Raw genomic sequence first — 12845 nt, 5'->3', positions numbered from 1 at the left:
TAATGTCTGTGGCTAGAAAATTCTCTGTTGTGTGTGGCTGTTCAATCTGTAAGGTACTTAGCAAATACTTCCGGGTGACAATCGCGGCTCTCAGGAAACACTCTGTGAGATTTGCAATGTGTTTCTTTTTAATCTCCTTTTTACTTCTCAAAAATAGCAGAGGTCACAAAGCTGCCATTCCAAAATTGTGAACCAGTGACCAGCGAAGTGAACGGCCGGAAGATAAATCTGAGTCCTCCCAGAACGAAGCCCGTCTTCGCAATGCAGGCCGGGACTTGTAGTTCCGAGCTACACTCGCTTCCCAGACCGAGCAATCACTTCCTCATTGCTTTGCGAGCCGCGGCTCCCGGAAGTTGGGGCGTGTTAAAAGCGTCTATGGTCTTTTCCCACAGATTGACAGCACTGACAGCCAATAGATAACCGGACTCCTGTGTCCTGTTACATGATTGGTTTGCAATTTTGTAACCGCCCTGACAAACTTAGGAGGAATTGGCTGAGCCACAGTTTTGAAAATCGTAGATTCGCCCGCGCTCGCTGCTCCGTTGGTCCTTGCCTGCGGCGAGCCCTGAGCCCCGGCTTCTAGCGGGTTGGGCCTGACGGGGAGCTTCTTCTGCGGAGACCGCGGCCTGGAATCGTAGTGGTCGGGGCAGACGCGCCGACGCCGGGTGAGTGAGTGCAGGAGGCCGGCGTGGCGAGGTCGCGGTGGTCTGCATCCGGTCCTGTCCGCTTCTTGGCCCAGGCCGGGCCAGGGGCTTGACCACTTACCCTCGCCCCTTGTTACTTGTGATGTGGGGGTCACTTTCCAGTGGTGCTGGGCTTGGAGCTAACCTCCACTCCCGTGCATCTGGGCCCTGGGATCTGAGAATTACCGGTCCCTCCCCCACGCGGTGCCTAACACCTAGTACACAGCCTGGGCTGCTCTGTGGATCCGGACCCAAGTCTCCATACCGTAACGGCTGCTGAGCTTCCTGCACCCTAGCTGAGTAGCATTTAAAAACTGTCCCAGGTGTGATTGATAAAATTGCTGCAGGATCCCTGGTGGCGGCAGGCAGCAGAAACACTGCAGGTCCCCAAGTGGTGGCAAGCAGGGGGCAGCGGGTCCGAGAGCAGCCAGTCCCAGGTAGGGACAGCGCACGAGACCACGCCGCCGCAGGTCTCCGAAGGTGGCTGGTCCCCGGCAGCCAGAGACGGACGGATGGGCACACCCTGTAGAGTGAGGTTGGATATTTATTAGGTGGGTTATGGAGGGGAAGGGAAAGCGGGAGAAGAGCTGAGAGGGAGAGAGAGAAGGGGGGGAGAGAAGGGAAAGATGGAGCTGCTTGTCTGAGAGGCAGACAGAAAAGAGAAAGGAACTCAGGCTGGAAGCTGAAGATCAGCCTGCCTCAGCTGACAGGGAGGGAGTGGGCGTGGCTTGTCTCTTAAATTAAGAGACAAGACAGACCAATACACCAGGTCCGGAAACCGAACCTGCCTCTTTGTCATTCCCGAAAGCGTAGTCTCTTGTGTGCAGTGCAGTTCCGTCCAGCCTCCCGCTGCCCAGGGGCAGGATTGTGCCGTTCTGAGCTTGTAGGTAGTGTCCAGTGTTTAAGAGCAGTTTAAAGCCATGCTCCGCCTCCTGATTTACTTGGTGACTTTGACTTAGACTTCTTGTCACCTATGTTCGTGGTATCCTGGAATATGTGGCAAGAAGGAAATGAGAGGGTCCCTGGCCCAGAGTAGGACTCTGAATGAGAGCGCAACTATAGTGATGGATCTTCGTGCGTGCAGGTGCGTGGGGAAAGGTGCTTAGTTTACCTCCTACATCCTTAGGAGAGAATGCAGTGGAGGCGCTGATCTGGTGAATGGCACGAAACAAGTATTTATGGAAAGGAAGTGATCTCCCTTCTCTCTTGGTGGCATTTGGGTGCTCTGGTTCTTGTATGGGCTTAGGGTGAAGTTTCCCGGGAGTCTGATTCTTGTTACACCCCTCCTTTCTCAGGGTCACCTCTTCTAACTTGCAGTGAGGGCCTGCTAGAAGGCACATTTCGTCATGGAGGAAGTGTGGTTTTGGACTTGGTTGACAGAAGCTCGCACTCATGTTGGCAGTTTGAACAGATGCTTTGTAAAGTTACCTACTTGTTGCTTTCTGTAGCTCCTCTGCAAAAATCTTTGGTGTCCTTGAACAGTTCTCTTTGCTGACCTTGAACTGAAGTCTTGGGGCGGGGAGACTGGGTGGCAGTGGGAAGGCCATTATTTGTGATTAGCTGACTGCACAGTCTTTCCTAAAGCCATGGTGCTCCTGCCTTTGCTCCATTCAGTGCTGCTCTTGGCAGTAGCTCAGGGTCTTTGGGTGTGTATTGGCCTGTCCTAACCTGTACCTAGTCAGTTAGTCACTGAGTGTCCCTGTGTGTGCTGGTGATGGGAAGGGAAGCTTCAGGATTAGTTGATGGATGGATGAATTCATTCCTCAAGTGCTAGGCATCTGGAGGGCTACACATTTTCTTGTTGATGAACAAGACTAATGGGTTGCCCTCAGGGAGCAATGTTTAGTAGGTAGAGAGAGCAACAGTAAACAAACAATCACTCATTTGCTGTGCACGTAACTGGAATCTGTGTGTGTGAGATCTTGGTTTGGGTTGGAGGTCTGGCCTCCCTGAGTGTAGTGTGGAGCTAAGTGAAGAAGCTATATAGAATAGGAGACAGAGTTCCTAGAAGGCAGAACTTGTTTAAAGGACAAAGGGATAGTGTGCCCCACAAATCAAACCGAAGAACTTTAAAGGAAAACCCTAGAATGTTTTAATGCTACAGCGTATCTGTGGCATTAAATTCCAGAAGGATGGGGGAATCAGTAATCTAGCTTTTCCTTCTGTGACCTTCGTAGGCAAGAGACTGAGGTGTACATGTGTGGTTACTGCTTTTCAAAGTGTAAGTTGGTAGTCACCAATCTGATTACAGGAGAAGGCCAGTTCAGGCACCCTCTCCACTATTGCTAGGCATCTTAGCAATAGTCATCCTTGTGGATTCTTTGGAATTTCCTTGGCACCAGGTTTCTCCCTAACCCTAAAACGTATCCTCCCCATCAAGATGTCTCTTCCTAATTGTCATCAGAGAGCCTTTACCAAGTAACTGATGGAAGCAGATGTCGAGATCTACAGCCAAGCACTGGGGGGGACTCCCGAGAAAGGAGGAGGGATTGTACAAGTGGGAGGAGGGGTCTACGAGGGTGGAATCAGCACTGTGATAATACCACTAAGCTCAAAAACACCACCTAAAGATCAGCTTTGGACTACAAGGTGCTCAGAAAAATTTTGAGGTGATTAGCTGAGATGATGATCCAGCCTCGTAGACTACTCTAGCCAGGACTTGAAATAAACCCTGTGTGTTCCCATTATGCAGAGACTGGGCAGCAAAAGATGACAGCTACCTCTCCTAGGATTTGACAGTTAACTCGATTTTTCTTTTCAGGATCTCCTAAAGATGCCATCGCCCCCAGATAGCAGGAAGTAAATTTAAGAACATGACACTCACATACCCAAGAGGTGGGGTGGGTGGTTTTTGGTCATTCAGTGAGTTATGGATATTTGTTACTGTTTAAGGAGATTGCTTACAAATTGTTATTGGTAATGATCAGGAAAAAGGCTAAGCAAAGGAGATTAGATTCAGGGTTCTTGGGTTTTTTTTTTTTTTTTTTAATTTTCGAGACAGGGTTTCTCCGTAGCTTTTGGTTCCTGTCCTGGAACTAGCTCTTGTAGACCCGGCTGGCTTCGAAGTCACAGAGATCGCTTGCCTCTGCCTCCTGAGTGCTGGGATTAAAGGCGTGCGCCACCACCGCCCGGTTTAGGGTTCTTGTTTTGAAAAGAGAATAGGGGATACAGATATGATAGGATAAAAGGGTAGATTGTTGAATCTACTCTGAAAAGAAAAATGAGAGGATATAGATATAAGATAAAAGGTAGATTATTGAATCTACTTTAAAATCTAGTTTTAAATATTTTACATTGGATTGGACTTTTGTACACTGTATACAAACTTTTATATTGATACAAATTTGAGATTAATTTTGTTAGAACATACTATATATACATTTCTACTCTTATTCAAGGTATTGTACCTATAGGGCTCATTTAACAATGTAATATAAAATTTTAGCCTTTGAAAGTTATTATTGCCAAATATTTAGGATAATAAGGAAATGCAGATTAGTAGTTAGTCTCCTATTATAATTGAACTAGTAGTCATATTAGGTATGTTTTCAATGTCACACAGAGATATACTTTAGATAGACAGGTAATCTTTAAATACTTCAAAGATCTATAGAATATGGCATAACATTTAAGATGTTTTAACAACATAGGTTCTTTTTATTTTATTTTATTTTTATTTTTTTAATAACTGAGACATGTCTGATCCTGGCAGCACCACTCTACTTCAGAAAAGATAATGGGCATCGAAGAAATTCCACATGGAGTTTACTTTCTTTGTTGCAAAAGTAAACCACTGGGTAAGAAAGTGCCCTTGCCTAATTGGACAAGCAGGGCATAAAGAAAGTAACTGCCAGACATTGTTAAGACAAGGAGGGACAGTCCTTCAGAGTATCCTGTTTTACAGAAACTCTATTGGATATGCTAGGTCTGTGGCCTAAAATGGATGCCCAATGTTGCTGAGGAACCTTGGGTGACTATTCAGATGACCAGTTGTTTTTGTCAGTCATTTCTCTAAGTTTTTTGGAAGTCAATTGCTCGCACTTCCTGCTTACTTAGTTAATATTTCCTTCAACTACCTTTTCTGAGACATAACTAGATAGTTATAGTTTTCGTTGTTTATCAGATGCAGAAAAGAAACTCACTTAAGAGGTGTAAAGTGTATAAAGTTGAGAGCTATCAAAAGATCAAAAAAGTTTTGGATGGTAATGCAAATTATGATAGAAAGTAAATTAGGTATAAGACTTTGAACTCACCAAGATAGGGTAGATAATGGAGTATTTTCTCTGAATTTGTCAAATGCAAATGGACTACTCATTGTTGATGTACTTATTGCCTGTATATATTGTATATAGTTATTGTACTTATTGTATATAGTTTTTCTTATATTAGTTATAGGCTTTTATTTTAGATAAAATAGGGAAATGTAGTGTAGGGATATTTTGTTTGTGTTTTAACAAATAAAGCTTGCCTGAAGATCAGAGTGCAGAGCTAAACCACTAGAGGTCAGGCGATGGTGGTTCATACCTTTAATCCCAGCACTGGGTAGGAGACAGGAAGGGATATGGCTGGACAGAGAGAGGAATATAAGGAGGGAGGAGACAAGACCTCATTGCTGTCTGAGGTTTGGTGGAGACAGATGCTACCTGGAGATGGCAGTCTGAGGACAGGATCTCCCTTCTGTCTGAGCATTGGTAGAGGTAAAAGAAGTTTCTAGTGGCTGGCCAGTTTCCTTCTTTGATCTTCAACATTAACCCCTATATCTGACTCTGGATTTTTATTATTAATACCAGTTAGAATTCATGCTGTAGGGATTGAACTCAGGTCTTGAGTTATGGTGGCAAGTGCCTTAACCTGCTGAGTTGTCCTGCTAGTCCTCCACTGTCATTTTAAAGAGGCAGGTGGATTTGATGTCCGATGTCTGGTATCTGGGGTCAACACAGGATGGCCGTGTCTTAGTCCAGAGAGCCCACACGAAAGTAAACAGTTCTGTATTTGGGTAAAGAGAGAGAGTATGGGGGATGGGTGTTTTCCCTTCATCCAGAAAGGTCATATTAAGCCCCCAAAAGACCTTTTGTAAAGTTTATATCAGAAATCAAAGTGTGGGTGTGTAGAGATAGTCATGCTCTATGTTTGTGTTATCAAGAGAGTGGGTAATGTCATTTCTTTTCGTGAGATGCAATCATTGGGTTGGTGTTTGGAATTCTGCAATGGCAAGAGGCTCTGTATTGGGAGATGCATGGGTTTCAGCACAGGGTATTGTGTGTGATTTTTGGGTCTGGTAGACTTTCCCTAGAAAAGGTCCTGTCCTAGCCTTGAATCCTTATGCTTTTTGTTCCTACCCTCACCAGACAGTGCCACCATGGGGACCAGAGCCCCAGGGCCCATTCACCTGTTGGAACTATGTGACCAGAAACTCCTGGACTTTGTCTGCAACGTGGACAATAAGGACTTGATGTGGCTCAAGGAGATTGAGGAGGAGGCTGAGCGCATGTTCATCAGGTAAAGGCAGGACATGCTGGCATGGGTGTCCTGATAGGTCAGACAAATAGCCTGTCTGGGTTTCTTCCTAAGTGCCTAGTATGCTGGGACCACCCTAGTGCAGTGGGCAGGGGAGAAGCGATTGAGCCCTTCTCCTGGCTCACTGTAGTTAGCTGTGTCTCTTGAGTGGGTGGCCTGTGGTAACTTGTCTTTGAACTTGCTTCCCTGTCAGTGACCAGGAGGAAGCTCTGAGTGTCCAGTTGGTGACTTCACATAGCTTTGGAGAGCTTGGTGATGGGCTCTCTAGCTTGACTTGTCATTGCCAAGAATGGGGTGGAATGTTGTCTAGTGAGAGAAGGGGCAGCTCAGCAGTTCCCAGGAAGCCTCAAGTTCACTCTTGTACTTAACAGAGAATTCAACAATGAACCGGAGCTGATGCCCAAAACTCCCTCTCAGAAGAACCGTCGGAGAAAGAGAAGGGTGTCTAACTTTCAGGATGAAAACAGAGATCCTATGAGGAAAAGGTAGGAAAGGCTGGGGAGGTTGCACTGGAGGTGGTCTCTAGAGACTTGGTGCCCTCTGGGAGAGTCTGTTCCCGAGGAGCGTGCTGATAGAAGCAGCAGCCGGAAGGCAGTGGTAGTTGGTACCGCACGCTGACACAGTTGAGATGCCATCGGTAAAATGCAGTGTTAGCTCAGTTGAGAGTACAGGTGTGAATTTCTGTGCATTGGTGGCAAAGGTGGGGAGGAGTTTGATTTGAGGTTTGGTGGAGGGGAGAGGCACCAGAGGTGTGGCCCAGGTTGTTGGTTCCCAACTCCTCTGTTGTTGGGCTTGTTATAATTCCCTGCAGAAATGATGGTGACTGTAGTACTCAGGTAAAAATGCTGGTCATTCTAATCCGAGTCAGCTTTGGTATTTATGTCAGCCACAGTCTCATTCCTCAGCAGCTGTATGTCCTTGGAATGAATTTCCATCTCTGTTTTCTCATCTTCCAAAGTGGAGTAATGGGGCCTGCCTCCTAGGTGCATTATCTCAGTCTTGCAGATTGAGGGCATGAGTGAAGTCCGTAGAAGGTGCTTAGCACAGTGTGATCACAGTCGAGAAGTTTGTGGGAATTTAATTTTCCCAGCAGTTCTGTGAGTAATGGAACTCATTGTCATCCATTTACAGTTGGGGAGGCTGAGGATCAGAGAGGAACAACCGGGCTCTCATGGCTGATGGTAGAGTCTGCATTGGGACCTCCAGGTTTTGCCTTCAGACCCTTTGTTCACATTTCATTGAAACTAGTGGCTACTAGGGAGATTGTACTTGAATTTTATTTTGGGGGAGCCCCTGCCCTATCTCAGCCTCTGTTCTGCTGCTACAACAGGTTATCCCGCAGGAAGTCTCGGAACAGCCAGCGCCTCCGCAGCAAGGACAAGGTGGAGAAGGCAACTACTAGTGTTTGGGAAAACAGCTCTCCTGTGTTGCGGCGAATAACTCGGGCTGCAGCAGCAGCAGCAGCAGCAGCAGCCTCTGTGGCATCAGTTGCTTCCTCTCCCACTGCTGGGTCTCCCCCAGTGATCAAGAAAGCTGTGGTGGAGGTAAGCTCCAGAGAGCAACTGAATGCAGAGCTGCACCTCATTCAGCTCAAAGGTGGCTATCCTCCATCTTCAGTTCAAGCTCCAGCCACACCGCCAACTTCCCAAGACATCCTGACGTCAGAGGAGGAATCAACACCCAAGAAGGTAGAGACTGGGAAGCTGGAATCCGTCATAGTGAGCTCCCTCAAGGCTACACCCCAGAGTTCCAAGAACAGAGGGATTGAAGCAGGACGTTCTGCTTCCAAACTCAAGATTGCTCGGGCCTCTCGGGGCCTTCAGGACTCTCCTGGCTCTCCAGACTCTCCACGGAAGGAGAGGGTGCTTTCTCCTCTCTTGCCAAACAACATCTTGCCCACCACAGCCAAGAATGCTCGGTCAGCGAGGAAAAGCCTGATTTCCCAAGATTCCCAAGTACCACTATCCAAAAAGTACTGTTTGGTGGCGGAACAAGAAAATGCTACTCGTAGGTCAAGCTGGCTTGCCAAGATGGCTGACAAGGAGCCAGAGGCCTCTGCTCGCATCATCTGTGAGTGTGGGGCAATAGTGGGGTGATGGTGCAGTGGGGGCTCAGCTGGGGTGTTGCTGAGAGGACTTTCTATGGACCCTTCAGAGATATGTTTCTTACGTGAATCTGCATGGAGCCACTAGCTAGTCATGCCTGACTCTTGAAAATGTGTCTAGTCTGATGGAGAAGCTGATTATACACCTCATAAGTGAGGCAAGTTCTCTATCACTGAACAGTATTCCCTAGCCCTTCCTTTTTTTTTTTTTTAAGATTTATTTATTTATTTATTATGTATACAACATTCCTTCCATGTATGCCTGCATGCCAGGAGAGGGCAGCAGATCTCAGTACAGATGGCTGTGAGCCACCATGTGGTTGCTGGGAATTGAACTCAGGACCTCTGGAAGAGCAGTCGGTGCTCTTAACCTCTGAGCCATCTCTCCAGCCCCCTAGTCCTTCTTTTAATAGTATGTGTGTGCATGCACCACACTTGCCATGGTGTATGTATGTGGAAGTCAGAGGATAGTTTGTAGGAGTCAATTCTCTCCTTCTACTGTGTTGGTCCTGCCTGATGACTGAACTCCGGTTGACAGGCTTGGCAACAGGTGCCTTTACTTCTGAGTCATCTCACTGGCCCCGAGATAAAATTTTCATTGCACTTTCTTCAATTTAGATTTAAATGGCCACATGTAGCTAGTGGCTGCCACTACTGGGTGACAGATCTAGTTCATCATTGTTTATAGGTGAGGAAATAGGCCTAGAATATTAGCCCCAGTATTCTATGGTCCTTTTCCCAGAGTTGGTATATCCCTTGTTGCTGTTTTACAGTGATGGACTATCGTCCATGTGTATAACTCCTAATGGTGAGACTGCTGTGGAGATGTGCCACATAGAACATGAAGGCTGGTACCCAGTAGCCGCTTTCATTATGGTCAGATCTAAGCCCAGGGGCTCAGTGCCCTGATGGGAATAGATCTTATGAGCCATAGAGAAGAGTAGGCAGTCCTGAGAGTTGGGCTTGGCTGTCTGAGTGGGTGGGGACTGGTAAGATTTTGAAGGATGGCTGGCTGTGCTCTGGCCAAGTGGAGAAAATGTAGCACCAGCTATCTGGCCAAGGAAACAGCTTGCACCAAGACTTGGAGATACCAAGCAGTAAATGATGGGTTGCCTGGAACTTCTTGCTACTAAAGCAGATATAGCTGGAGGTTCTTAGGCACCCTGTAAAAATAGAGGAGGAGGCTAGATCAGACTCCTGCAAGACCCAGGTCAGAGGACAGGCCGAGTTTCATAGTAAATGGGAAGTAAGTCTACCTGACTTTTGTAAGATCTATGGGAGAAATCTGTCAGTGCAGCAACACTTTTGGCTCCTCAGGTTTATACCTTTTAATAGAAGGGAAACTGGGGTAGACAAACTGTAAAGTCCAGACAATGGTAATTGAGCCCACTTGCATTTCATCCAGAAAGGCAGGTGCTGAGGGGCTGGGTTTGTCAGGCTCAGGTAGGTTCTCTCGGACCCAGCTCTAGGCTCTGCGGCTGCAGAGACAGTCTGGTCATGTGCAGAGACAGTCTGGTCATGTGCAGAGACAGTCTGGTCATGTGCAGAGACAGTCTGGTCATGTGCAGCACGAGCTTTGACACGTTGTCCATTTCGGATTGCCAGGTGGCTCGGAGTGGGGCCAGTGTCACAGGCTTGAAATTGGCCCTGGGGAGGGTCTACAGGACTAGGTAAGGCTGGAGTTCTGGAAAGGGTAGGAGGAATTGGGGAGATCTCATAGACACCCCTGCCCTCCCCCCCCTTTTTTTTGAGATAGGGTTTCTCTGTAGCCCTGGTAGTCTTGAGCTCGTTCTGTAGATCAGGCTGTTCTTGAACTTAGATCCTCCTCTCAAGTGCTGGCATTAAAGGTGTGTGCCACCATGCCCAGCTCCCTCTAAATTGAAGCCCCCACTTCTGTTTTTCCCCATCTCCCCATTCAAATCATGTTTACCCTGCTATTCCCTTCTCTCCCGCCCATCCCCTTTTAGCTTTCTAGTTTCTGCAGTTAATCTAGGTTATATACACAAATCTGAAGATTTGGATTAGGAGAGTACATGAGATGTTTGTCTTTCTGGATTGGGCTTAATTCACTCAATATATCTTTGTAATCTTTTCTGAAGATTTATTTGAAGACTTCATGATTTCAGTTTTTACAATGGAATAGTCTTCTATAATGTATATGTATCTCAATCCACCATTTTATAGACATTGTGGTAGGATACAGTTTAAAGCTTCTAGCAGTGTGGTACCAAAGACACTGCCAGCTTTATGGGTGACTTTTTAATCCTTTGGATCAAGGCATATTAACACCTGGCCCAGCATGTTGTCAGCATTCCAACCAGAAATAATTGATACAAATACTTCTGGGTTGTAACCTCTTTCTTTCCTTCCTTCCTTCCTTCCTTCCTTCCTTCCTTCCTTCCTTCCTTCCTTCCTTCCTTCCTTCCTTCCTTCCTTCCTTCTTTCTTTCTTTCTTTCTTTCTTTCTTTCTTTCTTTCTTTCTCTTTCTTATGTATACAATGTTCTGTCTGTCTGTATGCTTGCTGGCCAGAAGAGGGCACCAGATCTTATTACAGATGGCTGTGAGCCACCATGTGGTTGCTGGGAATTGAACTCAGGACCTCTGGAAGAGCAGTCGGTGCTCTTAACCTCTGAGCCATCTCTCCAGTCCCCTGTAACCATTTTTCTTTTTCTTTTTTTTTTTTTTTTGGTTTTTCGAGACAGGATTTCTCTGTGGCTTTGGAGCCTGTCCTGGCACTAGCTCTGTAGACCAGGCTGGTCTCGAACTCACAGAGATCCGCCTGCCTCTGCCTCCCGAGTGCTGGGATTAAAGGCGTGCGCCACCACTGCCCGGCTCTGTAACCATTTTTCTTAATGGATGTACTGATTCCTTAACTTCCTCATATCTCTTCTGGCTGTGGGGTGGCTTAATGGAATCCATTTTGTTGGCACCAACAATTAGCTGTTTCACACCCAGTGTGTAAGCCAAAAGGGCATCCTCACAGGTGTGCCTATTCTTGGAGATACCAGCTTCAGATTCATCAGCACTAGCAGCTACAATCAGGACAGCACAACCATCCTGAGATATGTCTGTACTGATGTTATTGATAAAATCTCTGTATCCTAGGTCTTCAGTGATAGTCACAAAATGTTTGCTGGTAAAATTTCCACAGGGAGATGTGGTGTGATGCTCATGCCATGCTGATGCTTTTAGTTTCTCTAAGACCCGGGCTTTCTTGAAAGAGCTGCTTTCTGTCTGAGCAGCCTCTTTTTCATCTTTTCAGTGATTAGTTTGTCAGTTCCACCACATTTGTAGATGGCCAGCAGTAGGGGACTAGCCTGAGTCTGCAGACGCAATGGTGACACTGTTGATGTGAGTCTTTCCCTTTCCCATTTTTGCTTCAACTTGATTTTCATAACAGTAAACCTGTAACTCTTAAGCATTCCCTTTTGCTCTTCCCCTCCAGTCTTCCCTGCTCAGATGGGCCTCTGGGTTCTGTCTACTCACAGCCCAGTAATCCTCTTCCTTCTTGAGATAGAGGGAAGATGGCAAAAAAGGCAAGGACCAGAATGTGGCATCGGGTACACCTCTTTTCTTAATCTCGGTTTCCTGTCTGAAATGGTCATGACATTTGCCTTGAATGTAGTTGGAGAGCTCATCTTAGTGCTTGGATAACTCATTTAGAAAAGTTAACCCTGGCCTGTATTACTGAAACTCAAAGGGTGAGAAAGGGCAAAGCTGAGGCTTCCTGGTGCTTTTCTGATGCCAGGCTCTGAGGTGGGACTGGATAGGCAACTTAGGTGTTATGTTGCCTGGCTTCTCCCTAAGGCAGTTTTTGACACACTTGCAGCAGGGGAGTGGGGAAGGAAGAAGGCACAAAAATGAGCCTGGCAGTAAAGGGTGCTTTGGGAGTCTCTAGAGTCTAGTGGTGGAGCTCAGAGGACTTGAAGCCTCTTTTCCTCCTGATCTGGTGTGCATTCTCCAGGAGGAAGCTTTCTGGCATCACTGGGCAGACAGGAACAACGGTCACTGCAGCAGGGTTTCTAGAAAGTCCAGTTAGATAGGTCAGCATTGTCATTCAGACTTCATGGCTACTTTTTTTAATTGGAGGGTAGCTCTCCTCAGTCCTTAGTCCAGGCCACTTCCTTTGCCTGGGCCTCTTTTGGCATGCAGGGGTGTCTTTGTGCTGTGAAATAGTTATGTGTGCACTTAGGTGTTTTCTGGCCTTTTTACCCCCCTCTCCCTACCCCTTGTCAAGGAACTTGAAGTTAGGAGAAAGGAGAAATTCCTGCTTCTTGTTGGTGCTTTGGGATACACTGTGTAGTACAGGTCAGTTGAAGAAAGAGGGAACTCCAAGATGAACTTTTAGGGCCTATGTGTCAGGAGGAAGGTCCAGCCTCTTCAATGGACTGAACCCCAAACAACTGTACAAAGGCATATTTATTGATTGTTACATAAAGTATTTCCTCTTGCCAAGGTCTCTAATTTCCATGTCTTACTGAAGGAGACCATCACATGTCCCCATGACTCTAGTCCTTTATTATATATCATTTGCAATACA

The 12845-nt window shown here is 46.6% G+C and overlaps 1 protein-coding gene across 1 annotated transcript in view; it reads left to right on the top strand.

The window, feature by feature from the left end:
- The first annotated feature begins 499 nt into the window (after positions 1-499).
- Incenp (inner centromere protein) overlaps positions 500-12845 on the top strand; it is a 29346-nt gene continuing 17000 nt past the window's right edge. The window contains exons 1-4 of the mRNA XM_050137531.1: positions 500-665; positions 6032-6182; positions 6572-6685; positions 7531-8270. Coding sequence (XP_049993488.1) covers positions 6043-6182; positions 6572-6685; positions 7531-8270 — 994 coding nt within the window. The 5' untranslated portion in view covers positions 500-665; positions 6032-6042. The remainder of the gene's footprint in view (positions 666-6031; positions 6183-6571; positions 6686-7530; positions 8271-12845) is intronic.

Source organism: Alexandromys fortis, unplaced genomic scaffold (genome assembly GCF_014885135.2).
Source record: "Alexandromys fortis isolate MF-2015 unplaced genomic scaffold, M_Fortis_MF-2015_v1.1 scaffold_3, whole genome shotgun sequence".
Classification (NCBI taxonomy): Eukaryota; Metazoa; Chordata; class Mammalia; order Rodentia; family Cricetidae; genus Alexandromys; species Alexandromys fortis.
This window is presented reverse-complemented; position numbering and strand designations above follow the sequence as displayed.